This window comes from Saccopteryx leptura, chromosome 13 (genome assembly GCF_036850995.1).
Source record: "Saccopteryx leptura isolate mSacLep1 chromosome 13, mSacLep1_pri_phased_curated, whole genome shotgun sequence".
Classification (NCBI taxonomy): Eukaryota; Metazoa; Chordata; class Mammalia; order Chiroptera; family Emballonuridae; genus Saccopteryx; species Saccopteryx leptura.
Window position 1 is genome coordinate 42,254,046 of NC_089515.1, and position 23,460 is coordinate 42,277,505.

A 23,460-nucleotide genomic window follows, 5' to 3' on the forward strand; every position below is an offset into this window, starting at 1 on the left:
GAAATGTCTGTCTGGATATTAAGCATAATGCAGGCGGTGGCTTGGGGAAAGGTGTCTGTTTTTCCGTAAATGAATTATCTGAAGGGAACGCTTTACAAGAGCCGATCAGAATCACCCAGACTGGGTCGTGCGCCTGCCAGGGGCTCCCGGCCCCCTCCCGGCGCGGCCCACGCTCTGTCTGGCCGGGGGTGAAGTTTCTCCTGCGTTTCCGCTTGAACGGCATCCAGCTGCCTCGCCTTTAAAATGCCAGGCCGGCCGGCGCTCCGCTCAGAGCCCCCTCTCGGCGGCTGGTCCGGGCTCGCCCGCACCTCCGGGGCGCTGACTCAGCCGCAGCCCTGCCGCCGCGCGCCCTGCCGGGCCTGGCAGCGCCCCCTGCGCCCCTGCGACCCCGGCCGGGAGGTGCCGCAGCCAACCAGGGCCCTGAGAGCGCACTTGACGGGCCTCCCCAGGTAAGGTTGCGGGGGCACCCGGGACCTGCCGGGCGCTTGCGGGCTGGGGCACACAGCATTGTCGGTGGTGCGAGTGCGGCGTGCAGGAGGTCCCCGGCCGCAGGTAGAGGGTCTGCTCGCCGAGGTGTGGCTGTACCCCTCCTCTGGGGCGCTGCGCCCGGCCGCGCCTGGGTCGGAGGAGGGCGGGCAGGTCGCCGCAGCCCTGGGCGCCCGGGGAGCCGCGCCGGCCCGCGCTGCAGTGGCCGGCTATGCTCTTGGCGTGGGTCTCTACACCTGAAAGCGTGTCGTGCCATGTTTAGGCACCGTCACGCTGCCGAGCCATCACCTCTCCATTCGGGGGACCGCTGTCTCTCTGCCTGCCACTAAGGGGTTTGAGCCGTGTGAGTTGTCAGTGAATCAAAGTTATAAATTCTTCTCGTCAAGTTCAGTGCCTAAAATGCAGCTCCTTCTTGTGGCTTACAAAACCACAGAACCAGTTTTTCTCAGTGTAGCTGATGAAGGTCACAACTGATGTAACTTCTGGGAAAAGTTCTGTTGGTGGCAGCCTTTTAAATGTCAGGTCTCAGCTGGATTTTGTTCTGATCTGCGACGAAAAGCCTAGCACGCCTTTCAGATATTTCATCCCATATCAGTAGAGAAGTGGAGAATGGCTCTGAGTGATATTTTGGGGAATGTGTTACAGCTCTGACTTTTATAACAGTCCCTACTGCCCAGGGGAAAGTTCTGAAAGGGAAAAACCAAGGTGGTGCGCCTTCTCGCGAGATGCTCGCAAGGTCATGTGGCTTCGGACCCTCTCTCTCCCTGAGCCCCTTCTTGACAGGAACTGTGATAACATGATCTGTGGTCTTTGCAAACCTGCAAAGTGAGTTTAGGGCATCAAAAAGCCAAACATCCAAGGCCTTACATGTGATTTACAAATTGGATTTGGATCGAGGCCACATCTTCAGAGATGGCTCAGCATAAGATACACACCAGCTTTGAGGACACACCAGGAGGAGAACTGTGCAAGCAGAAACTTACCTTTGGAAAACTGTTCTAAAGCCAACGACTTCTTGTTTATCCAAAAGACAAATTGTGCGAGGCTATTCATCTATTCTGTGTTATCTCTGCATTCATATAGTCTTGTTCCAAACGATTAATTTCCCAATTGCTTTTTCCAGTTGTATTTTTTTCTCTCTCCCAGAACGACATGCAAGTAATGAATGCATGAAATTTAATGTGTCTCTGAACTCAAATGGATCTGGAAAATTATAGCAAATTTCTAGCCATTAGATATTTAAGATCCAAATTTAAAATAAACAAGATTATTGTGGAAAAGGGTTTTTACAAACAGGAATCTTGCCTAGCCTGAAGAAAGCAATAGCTCAGCTTGAAGAAGCTCAATGACAGCTTATAGGTTATGATTTAGAAAACCCTTTCTCTTTCCAGTTTATTTCTTTACCGAGTTAAGGAAAGAGGCAGCCATTCTGAATATACTGCCTTGCTAACCTTTCTCCAACAAATATTTACACTAGCAGGCTACACTATCACAGCACAGACTCCAAATCTGCAGACCTAAGGTGGTTTGTGTATAGTATCGTTCAAATTCAACGCTATTTCCAATGGTTTAAATGGAAAATGAAATGGTATCAAGGAAAATGGCCTTAAATTATCCTGTCTGGCCACAATAGAAAGAATAGTGTTTACAAATTGACAATGTTCCAAGACTCTGAGGTCAGTGCTTCTAACAAGCCCTGATGGGGACAAAGACCATAATGTACTGAATCTTGGCATTAAGAGCCATGGAACTGGTCCATGGCAGTGTATTTTTTTTTTAAGATAACTGAAGTTCATATTAAAACATTAAAAGTGACAGCATTTCCAAATATTTGAATTGTTTGGGGAGGAAATATTCCTAAAGTGCATCACAGCCTTCTTACTAAATCAGAGAGCTAATGGGAACGGATGCATTTCCTGAGGACAGGAGAGCAGCCCCGGGAGAATTGTTATCTTGTGTCTAGCGGGGAGACAGAACCCTGGTGTCTGCAGCCAGCAGGTCAGTATTAGTCCTGGCTCTGCCGCTGGTCAGGTGGAGCTTCAGATCTCTCATTTGTAAAGCACTTATTCTATGCCAAGCATTTTATATAGCTGTTTAATTCCCAGAGTAACAATTCTTATCCCCATTTCCCTGATGAAGAGCCTTATGATTAGAGAAGTGCCTTCAGTTACCCCAGGTCAGTTCAGGGTAAGGGAGCTGGTATATTCCAAACTGGGCTCACCGGATTTTGATCCCCGGTGCTGTACCTATCCTATGTGGCTGCTCAGAGGAAAACATCGTGACTTAGCCAGCACTCAAACTGACCACCGGTTCCACTCTGTGAGGATGAAATTAAGTGACAGAATTCCATGTCTGGGGCCTAGGCGGTGGTCCCTCTGTAACTGGTCTCTCTGTGATCTGTTATTGCTTGGGAGTCCCTACCTTCGTATATGACTCAGTTCCCTGTTTCTAAACTCAGGGAATGACTGCTTTTTTGGCTGGGTTGTTATGGAAATTACAGCTGCCGAGTATACAACAAAGCTTAGCACACAGCAGGTGTTTCACAAAGTCCTTTTGCACCTCCCACCCCGTAGCCTGCTCCTGTGTCCACCATGGACAGATTTCCTCTGTGTGTCCATGAACACATGTCCCTGTGGCTGGAAATTCCTGGAGGGTGCCTGCCGTGCCCCAGGGACGATAATGCTGCCAGCCCTCCAGGTGGGGCCCCTGGAAAACTTATTTCAAGGGACACATAGAAGGACAATGTCCTAGAAGATGGAAGAGATCAGGTGGTGACAGCTTAGCCACAAGCCTCTTTCTTCCTGTTCTGCCCACTTGCTGACCCTATAACAAAAGAGGGGTTGTGTGACCTGGTGTCTCAGTAAATGGCCTCAAGGCACACATTTCATGTTTAGTATATAATTTAGATTCTGTGCCTATGGGAGGTTTTCAATTTTTTAATTCTTTAATGATTCACTTTTAATGTTTATATTATTTTTAAATATGTTATTCTACGCCATAACACATCTTCGTTCTCATACAAAGCAGGGCAGCCCACCAGCCACATGGCCCCGGGCCGCACTCCCACGCCCTCCGTGGTGTGTGCCCCCGGAAGGGATGCCGGACTCCTAGAGCCCCAGGGACTCCAAAATGGCATTTCACTCCTGTCCTTGGGGGTGGTGTGATGGAAAAGAACCTTGTGTTCCTCCAAGAGATCACAGCAAGGTCATAAAGATAAGGCCGCTGCTCCCACAACCAGGCCCCTGGCAGACACAAGGGGAGATAAGATGTTCTTTCCGTGGACATGAATTTTCATGCTCAGGTGTCTATGATGAGTTGACCACAGGTGTCAGGCATGATGACACCCGTTTGTCATCCAGCAGTTGGCACCGAGAGCCAACAGGTGGCCTGGAACTGTTTGGCCTCTATCATCACCTCCAGCTCCCTCTGGCTACACCGACTTCTCTTTGGCTCAGACGGAGCTCCCTGTGCTCGAGATTGGAAATAGATGGCACGCGTCTGTCGAGCCTCCCTCCCTTGCTCAGAACAGACATGGCTCATCAATCGCGACCTTCTCTCTCACAGAGCCAGAGAGAGGCCTTAGAGTCCTTCTCAACAATTGCCTGGTGTTGGCTCGTGAAATGTCATTTAATTGGGTACTTACTGTAAGGGCTTGGCCAGTTGGCTCAGTGGTAGAGCATTAGCCCAGCATGTGGATGCTCTGGGTTTGATTCCTGGTCAGGGCACACAGAAGCAACTATCTGCTTCTTCACCCCTCCTCCACCCCTCCCCTCTCTCTCTTCTCCTCCCACAACCTCTGAAGGGCTCAATGAATTTGAGCACATCAGCCGGGTGCTGAGGATGGCTCATGGAGCCCTCCACCTCAGGAGCGAAAACGACTTGGCTGTGAGCATGGCCCCAGATGGCCAGAGCATTGACCCTAGATGGGGGTTGCTAATTGGAACCTGGTCGGGGTGCATGTGGGAGTCTGTCTCTCTATCTCCCCTCCTCTCACTTGGAAAAAGAAGAAAACAAAATTGGGTACTCTAGGCAATGGGAAGACACTGAGTGCAGAGTTAAGCCATAGGAGCAAGCTGACGGCCCCTCCCCTCCCCCCATGCCGTAGGTCGCACAGTAGTGAGAGCCCATGCATGGGAACAGTCACAGGGACCGGGTCCCTGGAGGGTGTGGATGGACCTGCCATCTAAACCCCCATCAATAGTAGGCTGCTCAGCTTCTATGACGACCCTTCTCTTGGAAAAAGTCTGTTTCTCTCCCTTAATAATTGGTGTTTGGGAGGGGTGTTCTTCTGAGGAACCAATGGATGGACAAATGGACATTCTTGACTCAACTGCTAGGACCTGGGTCTTATCAGTATCAACCATAAGGCGGAACTGTTGAGTGACAGTCAGAGTATGTATTCCTCCTTGTGCCCCAGTTCAATATTAATATGTTCATTCTCAGTATCTGCAGAAGAAACCCCGACACTGTTACCCAACTGAGCTTTGAAAATTCTGCCTCTCCCTGGCGGCCCCATCTCCATGTGAACAAAAAACATTATTGTTAATCAATAATTACACGCCCAGTGAGATCTACCTCTGCAAACCTACTTCTTGTTCAGCAGATGCTCTGATTTCTGAGAATGTGCCTTAGAAAGGTCACGGGCACCGAGGTGAGTGTGGAGAGGGTGGATTTGCAGTATGTCAAGAGTCACGTCGCGGCCCTGGCCAGTTGGCTCAGCGGTAGAGCGTTGGCCTGGCGTGCGGGGGACCCGGGTTCGATTCCCGGCCAGGGCACACAGGAGAAGCGCCCATTTGCTTCTCCACCTCCCCCCTCCTTCCTCTCTGTCTCTCTCTTCCCCTCCCGCAGCCAAGGCTCCATTGGAGCAAAGATGGCCTGGGCGCTGGGGATGGCTCCTTGGCCTCTGCCCCAGGCGCTAGAGTGGCTCTGGTCGCGGCAGAGCGACACCCCGGAGGGGCAGAGCATCGCCCCCTGGTGGGCAGAGCGTCGTCCCTGGTGGGTGTGCCGGGTGGATCCCGGTTGGGCGCATGCGGGGGAGTCTGTCTGACTGTCTCTCCCCGTTTCCAGCTTCAGAAAAATACAAAAAAAAAAAAAAAAAAGAGTCACGTCGCTCTCCGGGATCAATTTCCCAGTGCCGCCACCCCCCATTCAGGGGAGGCTCCCCACCTGTGAATTCCAGGAGGGGACCCTGCGACGGCCCACCAGACAAAAGCTACCCCTCTCAGAGGCATCTCAGACACAGGAGTGGTGGGGGATCAGGGACGATTTAAGGAAAGGGCTTCCTGCGTGTGGGATGTGGCCAGGATGGTGGAAGGATGGTGGGGGGAGCGATTCAGGAACAATACCTCACATATTACGGAACCTTGGAGAGAGTCACCCCAGGGAGCACAAGGGACTCCGCTTGTCAGATTCTCCTGCCCTGGCTTCACCGCTGACGGCTGTGTGGCCACCAACAAATCACCCCGCTGCTCCGAACTACACTTTTCTCATGGGTCCAATGGCGAGAAGAACACTGACCTCCTAAGTTATAGGAGGAGCTTATAGAGGAGAATGTGAAGTGAGCTAGCACTGCGCTTATCACACAGGAGGCCCGGAGAAACGTATATGGAATCCGGACCCGACAGTCAACACGTGCCTCACCGGAAGTGAAGGAAAAAGCGAAGTCCTCAAAGAGTCACAGGGGAGGTCACTGTGCGATGCAATGCAGACTCAGAGGCCCAACCCTGCATCCCCGAACCAGAACCTCCCAGCTCAGAGCTGGCGAAGCACATTTTAAAGCAAGGCTGAGAGGGATTAGTAGGCACTCTAAACCTTGGAGTCTGAAGTTTGGGAATCACGGGCCCTGCTTAGGAAATCCGCACGGTTGGCACCCTGGCTCGACTTAAACTGCACCTCTCCCCACGTGCACAGCTCATTCTGTCCGAACGGGAACACCAATGTCCTCTTTCTTCTCGAGACCTGGAGACACACATTAAATCCCACATGGGTGTCACACCAGGGCGCCCCATAATTTCATTTTTCAACAGAAGTCTCGACACAGTCGCTGTCAGCACTGCCAGTAGCCACGGCTCCATGGTCCAGGCTGAGGTGGCCTCCGTCATTGCACAGCCCCGGGAAAATCGCAGGACAAACAGCAGAGAAACCGGTGCCCCTGCATCCGATGCAAGTGCATCCTGTATCCTTGACCCTTTGACCAAAAAAGTCCAAAACTGCTCCAGTTTTAATCTGTACATCAGGAAGGTTATTCTTTTTACTTTGGGTCTGTCTCATGGTGTTTTCTTCCCCTTTTTATAAGGTGACTTTGGAGTGACAGACAGTTTGCCGCTTTGAAGGGCAAAGACTTCAATAATAGCTGAATAGCTGAGGTATTAAGATTTGGGTTCAGAACAAGAAACACTTACCATCTGGTTTTAAATGTACTTGTTCTGGAAAAAAATATTTTTTCTGACTGTTCAAGTTGTAGATGTCCTCTGTGGAGGTCTGGGGGAAATACTGAAGAATATGAAAGAAAGAACTAATAAGTACTATGACCCTGGGCACATAACTATCATTTTCTTTTTTTTTTTTTTTTTTTTTTAAAGATTTTATTTATTCATTATAGAGAGGGAAGAGAGAGAGAGAGAAGGGGGGAGGAGCAGGAAGCATCAACTCCCATATGTGCCTTGACCAGGCAAGCCCAGGGTTTTGAACCGGCAACCTCAGGGTTTCCAGGTTGATGCTTTATCCACTGCACCGCCACAGGTCAGGCATAACTATCATTTTCATAGTCTCCGGGTTTTGTTTGTTTTTTTGCCCTGTCCACACCTCTTTGGTGTTATTGTTCATTTGCTTGTTTACATACTTGGAATCTGTGAGAACAAAGCCCAGTAAATAGATCACGAACACGAGGCTGTGGGGTTCAGGGGGTGACAAATGGGAGGGACAAGGAAACATCTCAGAGAGTGTCTGATGAGGACCCTCAGCAGCAGAGGTAGGCAGGTGCAGAGCGTGGTGGCAGAAAGGAATACAGGCAGAAGCGAGAGCCTCAGGGTGGTTTTAAAATATGCCCCAAATTCTTTGATACTTGCCCCAATGAGCAGTGGAGTGCGTGTTCCCTCCCCTTGAACCTGGTGGTTCTTTGTGGTTGCCTCGATATATAAAATGAGACAGAAGTAACCTTCTGTGACTTCCAAGTCTCGGTTAGGAAAGGCTACGTGGCTACTGCTGGTCTCTCTTGGGAACCCTCTCTCCGTGACCTTCGGGCCGACACGTCAGGGGGTGGCTGCCTGAGGCCGCCGTGTGGAGAGACCGCTTGTTGAGAAGGATGCCTGAGGAGCCCATCTGTTCCAGCCCCAGCTGCGTGAATCTTCCCAGCTTGGCCACCAGACGTGCCAGTGAAGGAACCTTCCAGAGGACTCAACCTCAACCACCAGCTGACTGTAACTGCACATCAGAACTCCGAGTGAGTGACAACCACCCAGCCGAGCCCAGTTAACCCAGATTTGTAAGCAACACACACTGTTGTTTGTTTATGAATAAATAACCAGAGTCACCTCTTCAGTCTGGGGGAAAACACACGAGTCTGGTGGGCTGGTTGGGATCAGAGCCTAGGAGGGCCTCGATGTCCAAGGCCTGAGTCCCCCCGAGCTGCCCAGCCGTGCGTCCTCCCCTGTAGAGGTGGAACGGTAGCCCTGGTGTTTGGACCGTATTCTCTGTGTGGGATGGTTCTCGGCACTTGACTGACAATCACTCCTCTCTAATCCTCACCCTGACTCTATGGTCTTGGTGCTGTAATCATCACACATCACCCCTCTTTTACCTAGGAGGAAACTGAGGCCCATAGAGGTTATATCATTTGCCCAGGTTGCCTTGCTATATAGTACACAGGATTGGGCTGAGATTCAAAACCCAAGGACTGGCTCCAGTCCCTCCCTCGCCCCTACGCTGTCCCTCTCCGTGGAGGCTGCGGGGAACAGAGGACGTCTGTATCAGAGGGGTAGCGCCTGACAGCAGGAGGGCTGACCTTGCTCTTGTCTGCGGGAGAGATCCCGGACCAGTGGCATCAGCACCACCAGGAAACCTATTAGAGACATGATTCCTAGTCACTGTGTCACCTCTGCTCGGACTGCAGGGCAGTGTCCGAGCCTGACTCACTCGTTCTGACGGCCAGAACTGTGCGCAGCCACCAGGGCAGTGCCGGCCAGCGCCCCCTGCAGCTGTGTTTGTTTGCCTGATCTTCAACAAGGCTGAGGCTTCACTTCGGAAACAGAGACCTCTGAACACGGTGCTCGTCCTCCTGGGAGGACAGGGTCGCCTCTGCCAGCCCGAGGAGCAGGCGGCTACAGGCCCAGCCCCCGTGGCCTCCTGGCCAGGCGGCCCCCCCTCCCTGCGGGTCTGTTTATCAAGATGAAAAGGATGGTTGTGGCTTCTGTTGGTGTGGACGCTTCCTGCGCCAGCGTCCCCCGCTGTCCTGAGCGTGGGGCGGTGCACATAAATTCTCAGGCCTCATCTGTTCGTTTGAGTCCCGCTTGCTGGGCACAGAGGAGAGAAAGCATTAGCGCAGTAGGAGTGGGAAGGCTTGACGAAACGAGCAGACACTTTCAAGGACTCTAAACAGAGAAGGGTAATTAATAATATCCCGCTGAATTGATCTTCCCATTCTCACATCCTTGGTGACCAAGGTTCAGCCAGGTGCTGAGTGACGGGCTCTGAGCAGAAGACGGAGGACGCAGGGTGGGCCGAGTGACGGGCTCCGAGCAGAAGACGGAGGACGCGGGGTGGGCCGAGTGACGAGCTCCGAGCAGAAGACGGAGGACGCGGGGTGGGCTGAGTGACGGGCTCCGATCAGAAGACGGAGGACGCGGCGTGGGCCGAGTGACGGAGGACGCAGGGTGGGCCGAGTGACGGGCTCCGATCAGAAGACGGAGGACGCGGCGTGGGCCGAGTGACGGGCTCCGATCAGAAGACGGAGGACGCGGGGTGGGCCGAGTGACGGGCTCCGAGCAGAAGACGGAGGACGCGGGGTGGGCCGAGTGACGGGCTCCGAGCAGAAGACGGAGGACGCGGGGTGGGCTGAGTGACGGGCTCCGAGCAGAAGACGGAGGACGCAGGGTGGGCTGAGTGACGGAGGACACAGGGTGGGCCGAGTGACGGGCTCCGAGCAGAAGACGGAGGACGCAGGGTGGGCTGAGTGACGGACGGAGGACGCGGGGTGGGCCGAGTGACGGGCTCCGAGCAGAAGACGGAGGACGCGGGGTGAGGACGCAGGGTGGGCCGAGTGACGGGCTCCGAGCAGAAGACGGAGGACGCAGGGTGGGCTGAGTGACGCAGGACGCAGGGTGGGCTGAGTGACGCAGGACGCAGGGTGGGCTGAGTGACGCAGGACGCAGGGTGGGCTGAGTGACGCAGGACGCAGGGTGGGCTGAGTGACGCAGGACGCAGGGTGGGCTGAGTGATGCAGGATGCAGGGTGGGCTGAGTGACGGAGGACGCAGGGTGGGCTGAGTGACAGGCTCTGAGCAGAAGATGGAGGACGCGGGGTGGGCCGAGTGACGGGCTCCGAGCAGAAGACGGAGGACGCAGGGTGGGCCGAGTGACGGACGGAGGACGCGGGGTGGGCCGAGTGACGGACTCCGAGCAGAAGACGGAGGACGCAGGGTGGGCCGAGTGACGGACGGAGGACGCAGGGTGGGCTGAGTGACGGGCTCCGAGCAGAAGACGGAGGACGCAGGGTGGCAGGGCCGCCCTGTGATCAACTCCAGCAGCTGGACTCCTCGTGCTCCAGGTGGCCCGGGGCGTGTCTCCTCCCACACCCACTGCTCTGCCCCCAGGCCCGTCCAGCCAGCCCTTCCCACTCATGCAGGATGCTCTTCCATATTGACCACTGTGTCCGAGCCGCCAGCCAGGGAGACAGTGTCACAGCCCCGTGATCAGGAGGACGCACTGGAGACGAGTGGGCTGAACCCAGGCTGAGACATCCAAGTCCACAGGCTCTACCTTGCCTGTCTGGTTCTCAGTGGCATTATTTACCCTTGCGGGTCAAGGACAGAGATGTGTTTGCACCTGGCACTTTGCAGGAAAGGAAGATGATGACACTAAAGAATCTAGATTCTCCTCATATGTCACCCTAGAGACTAGCTCTGGCCTCTTGTCCAGCGCATCTGCTGCAGCTGTTGGATACAACTGTGGAGACTCTGCCATGACAGCGCCCCACACACCCTCACCCCTCATACTCACACCGCGATCGGCCGCCCATGCCTCCCCTTGTAGGGCTCCTGGGCCTGGTTCAGAGAACAGCCCCAGGTGACGGTGGGCAAAGGGCATTCCCTGGGTTGGAGCAGCATAACTTCCACCACACCTTGGAGAAATCTAACTTTGCAGTTACCAAGTTTACAACAGCCCCAACAACCAGGCCAGCTAGGAGGCCCTACAGGCTCCCGAATCCAGGCCTTGCAGGCTGTGCTGACCGACCGACATCTGTTCTGGGAGGCAGGTCAAGGGACATGGGCACTTGGCACAGCCTCCTTCCTGAGTGAAGAGGAGGTGGCGGAAAGGACTCAGAGCGTTGGCAGATGGAAGCTGCAGAGCACATGGTCACAGATGATATCTCTTTACAAGTCCAGGGCTCACGACCTGCCTGTGTGACTAAGACTAACTGTTCTTTTTTTTTTTGGTATTTTTCTGAAGCTGGAAACGGGGAGAGACAGTCAGACAGACTCCCGCATGCGCCCAACCGGGATCCACCCGGTGCGCCCACCAGGGGCAACGCTCTGCCCACCAGGGGGCGATGCTCTGCCCCTCCAGGGTGTCGCTCCGTTGCAACCAGAGCCACTCTAGCGCCTGGGGCAGAGGCCAAGGAGCCATCCCCAGCGCCTGGGCCATCTTTGCTCCAATGGAGCCTTGGCTGCGGGAGGGGAAGAGAGAGACAGAGAGGAAGGAGGGGGGGGGTGGAGAAGCAAATGGGCGCCTCTCCTATGTGCCCTGGCTGGGAATTGAACCCGGGTCCCCCGCACGCCAGGCCGACGCTCTACCGCTGAGCCAACCGGCCAGGGCCAAGACTAACTGTTCTAACTCATGGCCTTTTCCATTTGGATCCAGTACACCCCCACCCTAAAAGTGCATGCTTTGACAAGAGTGCAGGGTCAGCCCACAGCCACTTCCCCTGGGGCTCATTCACTCACCCAGATCAGCATCCCTGATTGTGAGGCAAGTTCACATCCAGCGCCTCAAGAAGCCAGCAGGTGGAACATGTGGCTTGTGGAGCCTCAGTGCTGAAGAAGGATGCCATTGTGTTGGGGAGCATGGGGCAGGCTGCTGGGAGGACTGGCCCCTCAGTTCTTAGGGAACAGCAGGCAGCTGCGTTCAGTGCTGTGTTTCTTCCTGGGTGTCACGTCCTCACTTTCTTTTTCTTTCTTTCTTCTTTTATTCAGTGAGAGGAGGGGAGGCAGAGACGGACTCCTATATACACTCTGACTGGGATCCACCTGGCAAGCCCATTAGGGGGCGATGCTCTGCCCACCTGTAGCATTGCTCCATTGCTCAGCAACTGAGCTCTTCCTAGTGCCTGAGGTAGAGGCCATAGAGCCATCCTCAGCACCTGGCGCCAACTTGCTCCAATTGAGTCATGGCAGTTAGGGAAGAGAGACAGAGAGAGAGAGAGAGAGAGAGAGAGAAGTGAGAGTGGGAGGGGTAGAGAAGCAGATGGGCACTTCTCCTGTGTGCCCTGACTAGGGATTGAACCCGGGACATTCACACACTGGGCCAAAGCTCTACCACTGAGCCCACTGGCCAGGGCCACATATCCACGTTCAGAGTTGGACAGGACTTGAGCCTGCTGGGTAATTATGGTCAGTAAGCACACTCTACCTAGGGAGCAGGAAGGTGAAACTATTCTCTGAATTCCCATTCTTGGCATTCACCTGAGCCTGAAGGATCTGGAAAACACTCTATCTTCCTCTGGGGCTTGTCACCAGGCTATAGAACCCGACCCTGGCCCCATGATGACAGGGGAAAGTCGCCAAAGTGGCAATCTCTCTGGGTCTGACCTCTGCAATCTGTGTGGAGTATTCTGTTGACATGAGGCATGCCCTGGACCTGGGATTTGAGTTGGGGTTTGAGAGGCCAGACTGAGTCCTGCTGTGAAACTCAGGAGCTTGAAACTCCAGCCTGTTCATCCTTCCTGGAGAGCCCCTAATGACCCTGTGGAGTCATTAGCACAGAGCCCAAGGCACAGGCCTAGCAGGGGTCAGAAATGTGGATTTGCTCCAAATTCAGCTGTGCCATTGCTCTGAGACTCTGAAAAACACCCCTTCTTCCCCCCACATTCTAGTCTCTGATGTCATCTATGAAGTGGAGGGAGGGGAACCAGGTCAGTGTTTTTAAAGCAGGGACCAAGGAACCCAAGAAGTGTGTGGATGTCCAGAGTGAGAAATGCAGACCACGCTCAAGGGTCGGATTGCTGGACGGGGCAAGAGGAGAGGCTCTGGTGGGTGGGAGTTGCGCTAGACGGGCACTTCTGGAGAAAGCAGAGGAGAAGCAGCTAGGACGAGGAAATAGTTGCAAATTCTGCACAGTGGAGACCCAGGCACTTGTTATCATAATGTTTATAATATTCTACATCTTTAATTTCTCAAATAATTAGAGCAGCAGCAAGTCATGACCTGGCACTGAGTGGGGTACTACCCTCCCAACCCAACATGTGCGTATGTACAAAATTGAAATTTATTTTACATAAATCATCTCATATTTTGAGTATTGTTCCTCCACTTACTTTTTCACTTCACAAAGTTTCCTAGATATGTGTGTGTGTGTGTGTGTGTGTGTGTGTGTGTGTGTTTCTTCCTAAGTGCCTCAGAGGATCTCCTGACAGAGGTTTAACCCGTCTGCTACTGACATGTTCAGGTTGTTCCCGTCTTGCACTGTTACAACAGTGTGACAATGAGCATCTCATAACATCCCAGAGCAAAGGAAAAGCAGAAGTATGACCAAACATATGTGTGCTCATCTTCAGGCCGGGGCTTCTGCGTCATCTTTAAAGGCAAAGGACAAATGTCTTTCATGTCATGCTCTTGCATCCTATAGTGCAGTGGTTCCCAACCCCTAGGCTGCGGACCGGTACCGGTCCATGGGCCATTTGGTACCCATCTGCAAAGAAAGAATAAATAACTTACATTATTTCCGTTTTTGTTATATTTAAGTCTGAACGATGTTTTATTTTTATTTTTATTTTACTTTTTGTACTTTTCTGAAGTTGGAAATGGGGAGGCAGTCAGACAGACACCCGCATGCGCCCGACCGGGATCCACCCGGCATGCCCACCAGGGGGCGATGCTCTGCCCATCTGGGGCATCGCTCTGTTGCAATCAGAGCCATTCTAGCGCCTGAGGCAGAGGCCATAGAGCCATCCTCAGCGCCCGGGCCAACTTTGCTCCAATGGAGCCTTGGCTGCAGGAGGGGAAAAGAGAGACAGAGAGGAAGGAGAGGGGAAGGGGTGGAGAAGCAGATGGGCGCTTCTCCTGTGTGCCCTGGCCGGGAATCGAACCCGGGACTCCTGCACGCCAGGCCAACGCTCTACCACTGAGCCAACTGGCCAGGGCCAATGTTTTATTTTTTTTTTAAATGACCAGATTCCCTCTGTTACATCCGTCTAAGACTCACTCTTGACGCTTATCTCGGTCACGTGATACATTTATCCATCCCACCCTAAAGGCCGGTCTGTGAAAATATTTTCTGACATGAAACCGATCTGTGGCCCAAAAAAGGTTGGAGACCACTGCTATAGTGTAGAATCAAACATCAGTTGCTGAATAATTCTGAATAGCTTATCCCACTCAGTTTTCATCTGTCTCAAAGCACTGAGGGGCAAAACTAGAACTCAAGGAAAACCAAGAAGGAACAGCACCAGGAGACATCTGGGTTCTCACCTTGGAACCTTGGTGGGCACCACCACAGAACTGCTATCAGACCCTACGCAGTCCTGGCCTTATTAACAAGTGGACGCCGGTTGAGGGAGCTTAGCTCCATCTTGGATTAAGGTGACCTGCCTGAATTCTAACTTCTTCTTAGAGCAGGTGGTGAACCCTCTCCACCAAAGGATAACTCCGTCTAGACTCTACAACTGCTAAGTATCCCAATGAAATTTTTATCAGATATATTAAGAGGTTGAACCAAAAGCACAAATGAACAACAGAAGCAGATCCACAGATGACACAGACATTGGAGTTCTCAAATGTGGTCTTTAAAAATTTGTGATGTTTAAGAAAATAGGTAACAAGGTGGAAAATGTCACTGGAAAGCTAGAGATTTTTTTTTAAGAGTCATATGGAAATTCTACAGGTGAAAAGTAGAGCTAAAAGGAAAATTTGAATAGATGAGACACATCTGAAAAATGTATGAGAACCTCACCACAGTAGCTATCTCTCTAGAGATGAGCTGGATTACTGTGGATCCAGTTAGAAAACTGCTTTTCACTGTTTTCTTTTTGTATTTTTTTTAAGTGAGAAGAGAGGGGATAGAGAGACAGACTTCCACATGTGCCCCCACTGGGATCCACTCGGCAAGCCCCATCTGGGGCCAATGCTTAAATCAACCAAGCTATCCTCAGTGCCTGAGGTCAATGCTTAGACCAATCCAGCCATTGGCTGCAAGAGGGGAAGAAGGAGAGAAGAGGGAACGAGAAGAGGAGGGAAGCAGATGGTCTCTTTTCACGTGTGCCCTGACCAGGGATCGAACCCAGGATGTCTACACGCTGGGCCAACACTTTATCTGCTGAATCAACTGGCCAGGGCCAAACTTTTGTATTTTTAAAATTTAGAACTGTATACAAATATTTTTGTTGTTATTTATTGACTATTTCTTTTTCTTTTCTTTTCTTTTTTCTTTAGAGACAGAGGAAGGGAGAGACAGAGAAAGAGAAACATTGATTTTGTTGTTCCACTCATTCATGCCATCATTGGTTGACTCTTCAAACCTGCAACCTTGGCATATTGGGATGATGCTCTAACCAGCTGAACTATCCATCCAGGTCCTACAAATATTTGTTTAATTAAATTAATTGGGATGACAGTGGTTAATAGGATTATATATGTTTCAAGTGTACACTGTCACGATACATCATCCATATACAGGGTGATGCAAAATTATGTTTACAGGTGTGAATACGTAAAACATAGAGTTTATTCTTCTATTATTATTAATTATTGTATTACTTTCCATACAAACAACTGTAAACTTACTATAGCCCCACCCTGTATTGCATTGTGTGCCCAGTGCCCAAAGTCAAATCTTCTTTCGTCGCTATATATTTGACCCCCTTTGTCACTCCCCACCTCCCTTCCGTCTGGTAACCACCATACTGTTGTCAGCATCTATGAGATTTTGTTTGTTTTTCTTATTTGTTCACTTGTTGCTTTCAGCTTTATATCTCACATATGAGAAAATCATATGGTTCTTAACTTTTCCTGTCTAACCTGAAACAAAAATGTTAACTTTAATCCTCAAAAAATTAATTTTTTAATCCTCAAAAAATAGCATTACCGTATGATCCAGCAGGTCCACTTCTAGGTATATAACCAAATGAGTTGAAACAGGGTCTCAAAGAGATATTTATGTATCTATAGTCATAGCAACATTATTCACAATCGCCAGAAGATGGAAGCAACCCAAGTGAAAATAATGATGAATGGATACACAACATGTGTTTTATACATACACTAGAATATTATTTAGTCTTTTTTTGTGTGTGTTTTGTTTTGTTTTTTGTATTTTTCCGAAGCCAGAAACGGGGAGGCAGACAGACTCCCGCATGCGCCCGACCAGGATCCACCAGGCACGCCCACCAGGGGGCGATGCTTTGCCCATCCGGGCGTCGCTCTGCTGCAACCAGAGCCATTCTAGTGCCTGAGGCAGAGGCCACAGAGCCATCCTCAGCACCCGGGCCAACTTAACTCCAATGGAGCCTTGGCTGTGGGAGGGGAAGAGAGAGACAGAGAGGAAGGAGAGGGGGAGGGGTGGAGAAGCAGATGGGCGCTTCTCCTGTGTGCCCTGGCCGGGAATTGAACCTGGGACTCGTGCACGCCAGGCTGACGCTCTACCACTGAGCCAACCGACCAGGGCCTATTATTCAGTCTTAAAAAGAAAGTTATGAACATGCTACAATATTAATGAAACTTGATGACCTTATACTAACTAAAATAAGATAGTCACAAAAAAGATAAATACTATATAATTCTATTCCTATGAGATCTAGTTCATAGTATGATCTGGTTTATAATGACAGAAAGTAGAATGGTAGCATCTCGGAGCTAGGGGAGAGGGAACGGGGACTTATTGTTTAATGGTTTTAGGGTTTGTTTGTTTTTTAATATTTATAGTTTTATTTTCTTTCTTAAATTTTCTTTTTCAGTTACAATTTACATTCAATATTATTCCGTGTTAGTTTCAGGTGTACAGCCCAGAGGTTAGACAGGCATATACTTGATAAAGTGGTCCCCCTGATATTTCAAGTGTCCACCTGGCACCATACATAGTTATTGCAATATTATTGACTATATTCCCTATGCTGTCCTCTACATCCCCGTGACTTTTTAAAAGATTTTATTTATTGGTTTTAGAGAGAAGAAGGGGAGGGAGTAGGGGGAGTAGCGGGAAGCATCAACTCATAGTAGTTGCTTCTCACATGTGCCTTGAGCAGGCAAGCCTGGGTTTCAAAGCAGCAACTTTGGCCTGACCTGTGGTGGCGCAGTGGATAAAGCGTCAACCTGGAAGCGCTGAGGTTGCCGGTTCAAAACCCTGGGCTTGCCTGGTCAAGGCACATATGGGAGTTGATGCTTCCTGCTCCTCCCCCCCTTCTCTCTCTCTCCTCTCTATAATGAATAAATAAAAATCTTAAAAGAAAAAAAACAAAAACCCCCAGCAACTTTGTCATTCCAGGCCAACGCTTTATCCACTGCGCCTCCACAGGCCAGGTTCCCCAAGACTATTCTGTTAACTACCAATGTGTGCTTCTCAACCCCTTCACCTCTTTCACCCTGTCCCCAAACCCCCTCCCACCTGGCAACTAGAGAGTTTTAGTTTTGCAAGATGAAGAGAGTTCTAGGGGTTGATAGTGATGATGGTCACACACTATCATGGATGTACTTAATTTCACTGACCTGCACACTGTGCCATGGTTAGGATGGTAAATATTGTGACTCATGTTTTACTATAATTTTTCTTAACGTTATCATTTTTGAAAGAGAGAAGAAAACAAAAAGCAGCATTAGAATCAAGTACGGTGGCTGCCCCACCAGCCTTCCCTGCCAGGGCCCCCAGTCATGTCTCAGGCCAACGCCTTGGGAAGTAACCAGCCTTCTGTCCCGCTCTGTTCCAGCCACGCCGGCCCCTGTGCCTGCTTCTCTGAGTGGAAGGTCACTGCGCTCCCGGGCTCCCGGCTGTGAAGTCCAGCCCCTGCGCCTGCTCTCTGAGTGGAAGGTCACTGCGCTCACGGGCTCCCAGCTGTGAAGTCCAGCCCCTGCGCCTGCTCTCTGAGTGGAAGGTCACTGCGCTCACGGGCTCCCAGCTGTGAAGTCCGGCCCCTGCGCCTGCTCTCTGAGTGGAAGGTCCCTGCGCTCCCGGGCTCCCGGCTGTGAAGTCCAGCCCCTGCGCCTGCTCTCTGAGTGGAAGGTCCCTGCGCTCCCGGGCTCCCGGCTGTGAAGTCCAGCCCCTGCGCCTGCTCTCTGAGTGGAAGGTCCCTGCGCTCCCGGGCTCCTGGCTGTGATGTCCGGCCCCTCCCCCTCTCTCCTACAGCAGCCTCGCCCCGGGTGCCAGCCCACCCCATGGCCCTTATGAAGAGGTGACCACTCCGACCAGCAGGTCAGTGACTTCTGGGGACTGGTGAGGAGGGAGACAAGGTCTGAGCAAGGGGACAGCACGGTCCCCTGCGGTTACAGGTATGCTAGTTCCTGCCAGCCAGGGGCCCACGCAGGTGTCCCCGTGAAGCTGCGGAGGGGGTGGGGAGATGGGTCTGCACGGCTTCCAGCTTCCACCAGAGGAGGGAGAGGCCTGCAGAAGTTTGGGGCTTGGGATGTTGGACCTTGGGGAAGTCATTTCCCCTTTCTGGGTCTCAGTTTTCCCATTTATAAAATGTTCACCTTGATACCTGACTGACTTGCCTCCAGGACTGTCTTGAGCAGTGGTTCTCAACCTTTCTGGTTTTTTTTTTTTTTTTTTTTTTTTTTTTTTTTGTATTTTTCTGAAGCTGGAAACGGGGAGGCAGTCAGACAGACTCCCGCATGCGCCCGACCGGGATCCACCTGGCACGCCCACCAGGGGGCGATGCTCTGCCCCTCTGGGGCATCGCTCTGTTGCGACCAGAGCCACTCCAGCGCCTGGGGCAGAGGCCATGGAGCCATCCCCAGTGCCCGGGCCATCTTTGCTCCAACGGAGCCTCAGCTGCGGGAGGGGAAGAGAGAGACAGAGAGGAAGGAGAGGGGGAGGGGTGGAGAAGCAGATGGGCGCTTCTCCTGTGTGCCCTGGCCGGGAATCGAACCTGGGACTTCCGCACGCCAGGCCGACGCTCTACCACTGAGCCAACTGGCCAGGGCCTCTCAACCTTTCTAATGCCATGACCCCGCAATACAGTTCCTCATGTTGCGGTGACCCCAAACCAAAAAATAATTCTGGTGGCTACTTTATAACTGTAATATTGCTACAGTTATGATTCGGAATGTAAATACCTGATATGCATTATGTATTTTCCGATGGCTTTAGGCGACCCCACTGGGGTCGCGACCCACAGGTTGAGACGCGCTGGTCTTGAGGATCGAACAGTGAACTGGATGTGAGGCGCAGTGTGCAGCTGGTTGCTCCGTGAATTCGGGGCTGGGGGTGGTGGTGATGGCTCGGGAGAAGGGGAGCAGCAAGCTGTCCCTCCAGGGGCAGAGGAGACACGGAGTGAGTCTGTGCCCTTCCCCTGCTTCAGGCCGGTGGGCACGACCCTCCCTGCCTACTGCCTGGCTCTCTGCAGGGCTGGAAGATGGTACCAGTCAACCGGGAGCCGGAGGAGCAGCCTGCAGCCGCCAGCCTGCGATGGAGGAGCCCACACCAGAGCCCGTCTACGTGGATGTGGACAAAGGCCTGACCTTGGCCTGCTTTGTCTTCCTCTGCCTCTTCCTCGTCGTCATGATCATCCGCTGCGCCAAGGTCATCATGGACCCTTACAGCGCCATCCCCACGTCCACCTGGGAGGAGCAGCACCTGGACGACTGAGGCTCGCCACGGCCCGGGATGCGCCTCTGTCTCCCCTGGCCACCAGCCTGCCAGCCCACAGACACCAGGAAGGGACTCGGGCACCCAGGGGTGGAGAAGATTCCCCTTAGCCTTGCCTGCTCTCACGCAAGCACCCCCACTCTGGTGCTGGGCGGGGAGTTCCCTCCTGTGGGCTGGTCTGGGAATTATTGTGACTATGGGGTGGTCACCTTCCCTGGCTCCAGCCCAGACATCCACCATCATACCACAGTGGTCTTGTTTTGAGGAGAACTTCTGCCCTTAAGATGCAAACGAGCACGTGTCCTGGCCCCAGGGGCTCCCAGTCAGACATCCCCCCCAAACCCAAGCCGCCCCCAGCAGGCCGTCGTGAAAGGAGACGGTGGTACCTCATCCACAAACTCACAAAAGGCACAGGGGCTGCTTCGCAGCCGTATTTTTTTAAGCTAAAATAGAGAAGGGCATATTTTTTTTCCTGTTATAGATGAAAGTACATTTTAGAAATTTGGGGAAATACAGAAAAATAGAAGGAAAGGGAGGAAATAACACTTATAATAACTCTGCCTCCCTGGAAGCTGCCATTTTGAAATATTCTCCCAGCCTTTTTTTACACACATTTTTAAATAGAGTCATACCGCATGCAATGATGTATCGTTCACATTACAGCATGAAAACATTCCCATTTCGTCAGACATACTTCATACCCGTCCCTGTTAGGGGCTGCAGAGAATTCCATCAGCTGGCTAGGTGGTAGTTTAATAATCATCTTCTTTTGGTCTTACGTTTAATTCTTTTGCTAATTTTTTCCTCCCGCAAAATTATTTCACCCTGTAACGTCTTGAGAGCACACCGTCTACGATGTGAATAACAGACAGACAGGGAGACCTGGGTTCAAGTCCTGCCAACCACTCCAAGGCTGTGTGACCACAAGCAAGTCACTCACCTCTCGGTGCCTCAGTCCCCTCAGTTTCTAACAAGGAGTAAAAGCCTGGCTTTTTAAAACTGTGTGTAGACCTCATGGGAATGAAAGGACAGGAGGGGGTGCTTTGAATGAAGTGAGCTATGGGGGAAACAAGGACGAAGTTGTTACTAATGAGTCCCCTGGAGCCTTCCTCCTCCCTCTTCTTCCCACCATTCCCCCTGCCTGTCACCCCGTCACCTACAGCTATGACCTTGCAGCAGGAACAGTGGAGCAGAGCCCAGAGACTTGGTCCCAAGTCCCGATTCCTCAATTCCTCTACTTCCTTGCTATCTGACTCCAAATAACTCAACCTCTCTGAGCTCCAATTTCCTCATCTGCAAAATGGGGAATAATATCTACCTCACAAGGTTGTTGTGAGGATAAAATGATAGAACATGGGCAACCTTGGTGTCCTTTCTTGACTCCACCACCCCAGGAGAAGCCAGGGTTCTGAGCTGGGAGGAACCAAGGTTCTCGAGCCCCCTGCCCCCACAGAGGCTAGAAACCTGGTTTTTCACTTCCCAGGGCCACTTCCAATAGGCCAAACCTCTGAGCCAGGACCGCTGGTCAGAGCAATGCTCACAGCAACCTCTTCCAGCACCTGACCTCAAGGGATATGGTGTCTATTAATTTATGTCATTGTCATTGTCATCAGTTTTCACACACCTGCTATGAAGTTAAACAAGACCACCTTCCTCTGAAAGCATTCAGTCCATCCCTCCAAGGCAAGGCCACCATCCACCAGAAGAGACCTGTAGCTCTGAAGAAGTTCATGGCTCCCTTCCCGTCACCTGTATCCCAGCTGTGGGTCCACAATCCAACCCAGGTGATTGGGAAACTGGTTTCCAAAGCACTGTCACAACTAGGGGACCCCTGCGAGTGAACAAAGCCACAGCTGTTCAGCCAGCATTCCAGGGCACATTCAGCTGTCCCCCTCCACTACGTGGGATGCACAAAGGGACAGCTGGCGAAGGCAGTGGCCCAGGACACACTGGAGGCTCCGCGTAAGGGGAGGATGGAGCGCAGGGGCCTTGTGCGTCGTCTCGGCCCAGAGCCGCCTTCACTCTGCAGCCTACCTCAGACATACCAAGTGCTTCTGGGAAAAGCCTCTCTGAAGCAGCTCCCAACCAGTTAGGAGCGGATCCCAAGGGACAGGAGGGGTCTTGAAGACCTCGCCTGGAGATGCTTTAGACCTCTTGGGAGCGAAAGACATGATTCCCGAGGGCCATGTTACTCAAACAGTGACGAAGGACCCTGAGGAGCTTGTCGGAAATCCCAAATCACGGCCCCACCCCAGGCCTAAAAGATCAAAATCTCAGGGGGATGGCGGGAGAGCAAGAATCTATGAGCAGACCCAAGTGACCTGAATGCGCACTGGAGTTTGAGAGGTAATGCTTCTAGGATCCCGTGGGCCCAATTAGTTTCTTTCTACACCTAGATTTGCTAAATATTTCCTACCCTATCTTGACTCTCCCTCTTGTTTTTTTGTTGTTTTGTTTTTTTTTTTTTTTTGGTGGCAAGGGGAAATATGATTTCAGAAAGTCAAATATGTGTTCAGAGGGCAAATATGTCTACAAAAGAAAATTTAACAACCCCTTCCCATTCAACCCTCCAACAAAACAGTGATATTTATTGTTCTTTTCTAATCTGTATCCACATGCAGGTATATTTTTTTCATATATGCCATCAGTTACATAATTTAAACCATCCTCTCTCCTATAATTACACTGTAAGCATTTTTCCGCTACAGTTTTCCTACTTATCATTTCAGTGGCCATAAACCACACTATCTAGAAGAGCATGTACACAATTATCCAGGCTCCTATTAAGTAGTTGGGTTGATTTTATTTTTTTCCTATGACACGTGAAGAGAAAAGAGAAAAGTAGAGAGATGTGGAACCCAGGGACTTGCTCAAAACATGGAGAATAAACATTTAAATTATACACCGTCCACCTAAGAGGCACATGTGGGAGGGAGTCCGGAGTATCTGATGGTATTAAGAGAGATGTCAAGCTCCTGTTGCTGGTCTATGCCGCTGAAGGAGGGGAGGAGGTGGGCCTTTTTTTTTTTTTGCATTTTTCTGAAGCTGGAAACGGGGAGAGACAGTCAGACAGACTCCCGCATGTGCCCACCAGGGGCAATGCTCTGCCCACCAGGGGGCGATGCTCTGCCCCTCCGGGGCGTCGCTCTGCCACGACCAGAGCCACTCTAGCGCCTGGGGCAGAGGCCAAGGAGCCATCCCCAGCGCCCGGGCCATCTTTGCTCCAATGGAGCCTTGGTTGCGGGAGGGGAAGAGAGAGACAGAGAGGAAGGAGGGGTAGGGGGTGGAGAAGCAAATGGGCGCTTCTCCTATGTGCCCTGGCCGGGAATCGAACCCAGGTCCCCCGCACACCAGGCCGACACTCTACCGCTGAGCCAACCGACCAGGGCCGGTGGGCCTTTGTGATCAGAGCACCTTCGCTGTCTCAGGTGAAGTTTGGAGCTGTGGAAAGAGAGAAACTGTCTACAAAAGAAATGAACAGAATTTCCAAGGACAGAAGCTGGCAGAGAAGAAATGAAGAGCACGCAGAGGCCTGTGAAGCTGGCCACAATCCAGGACGCCTGGGAAAATCTGACCAGGGAGAGAAACTCCCGGTTCCAGGGAACGAGCGGTGGATTTTCCAGACAAGGACGTGTGGCGGCCGGTTTTAAGTTGTGCTGTGCCCTGCAGAGGCCCCCTTCCTGTTATTCCAAACCCTCAGTAAAGTCTGACACACCATCCACCTTGTGGCAGTTGTGTTTGCAGACAGTAA

General features: G+C 51.8%; 1 protein-coding gene across 3 annotated transcripts; it reads left to right on the plus strand.

Moving 5' to 3' along the window:
• Positions 1-256: 256 nt before the first annotated feature.
• On the plus strand, positions 257-23,428 carry CTXND1 (cortexin domain containing 1). Of its 3 annotated transcripts, XM_066354585.1 has the most exons (5): positions 265-449; positions 15,347-15,486; positions 17,833-17,869; positions 17,998-18,314; positions 19,468-23,428. In XM_066354585.1, the coding sequence occupies exon 5, from the start codon at positions 19,530-19,532 to the stop codon at positions 19,707-19,709; it is 180 nt and encodes a 59-aa protein (XP_066210682.1). In that variant the 5' UTR covers positions 265-449; positions 15,347-15,486; positions 17,833-17,869; positions 17,998-18,314; positions 19,468-19,529; the 3' UTR covers positions 19,710-23,428. The 3 variants fall into 3 exon arrangements, 2 of the variants coding, with proteins under 2 accessions (XP_066210682.1, XP_066210683.1); XM_066354586.1 differs by lacking the exon at positions 15,347-15,486 and having other exon boundaries at positions 18,190-18,314; XR_010747604.1 differs by lacking the exons at positions 17,998-18,314; positions 19,468-23,428 and having other exon boundaries at positions 257-449; positions 17,833-17,991.
• The last annotated feature ends 32 nt before the right edge of the window (positions 23,429-23,460 follow it).

Excerpts from the sequence above, each read along its gene's own strand:
- CTXND1 (XM_066354585.1), top strand. The coding sequence starts at position 19,530 with ATGGAGGAGCCCACACCAGAGCCCGTCTACGTGGATGTGGACAAAGGC.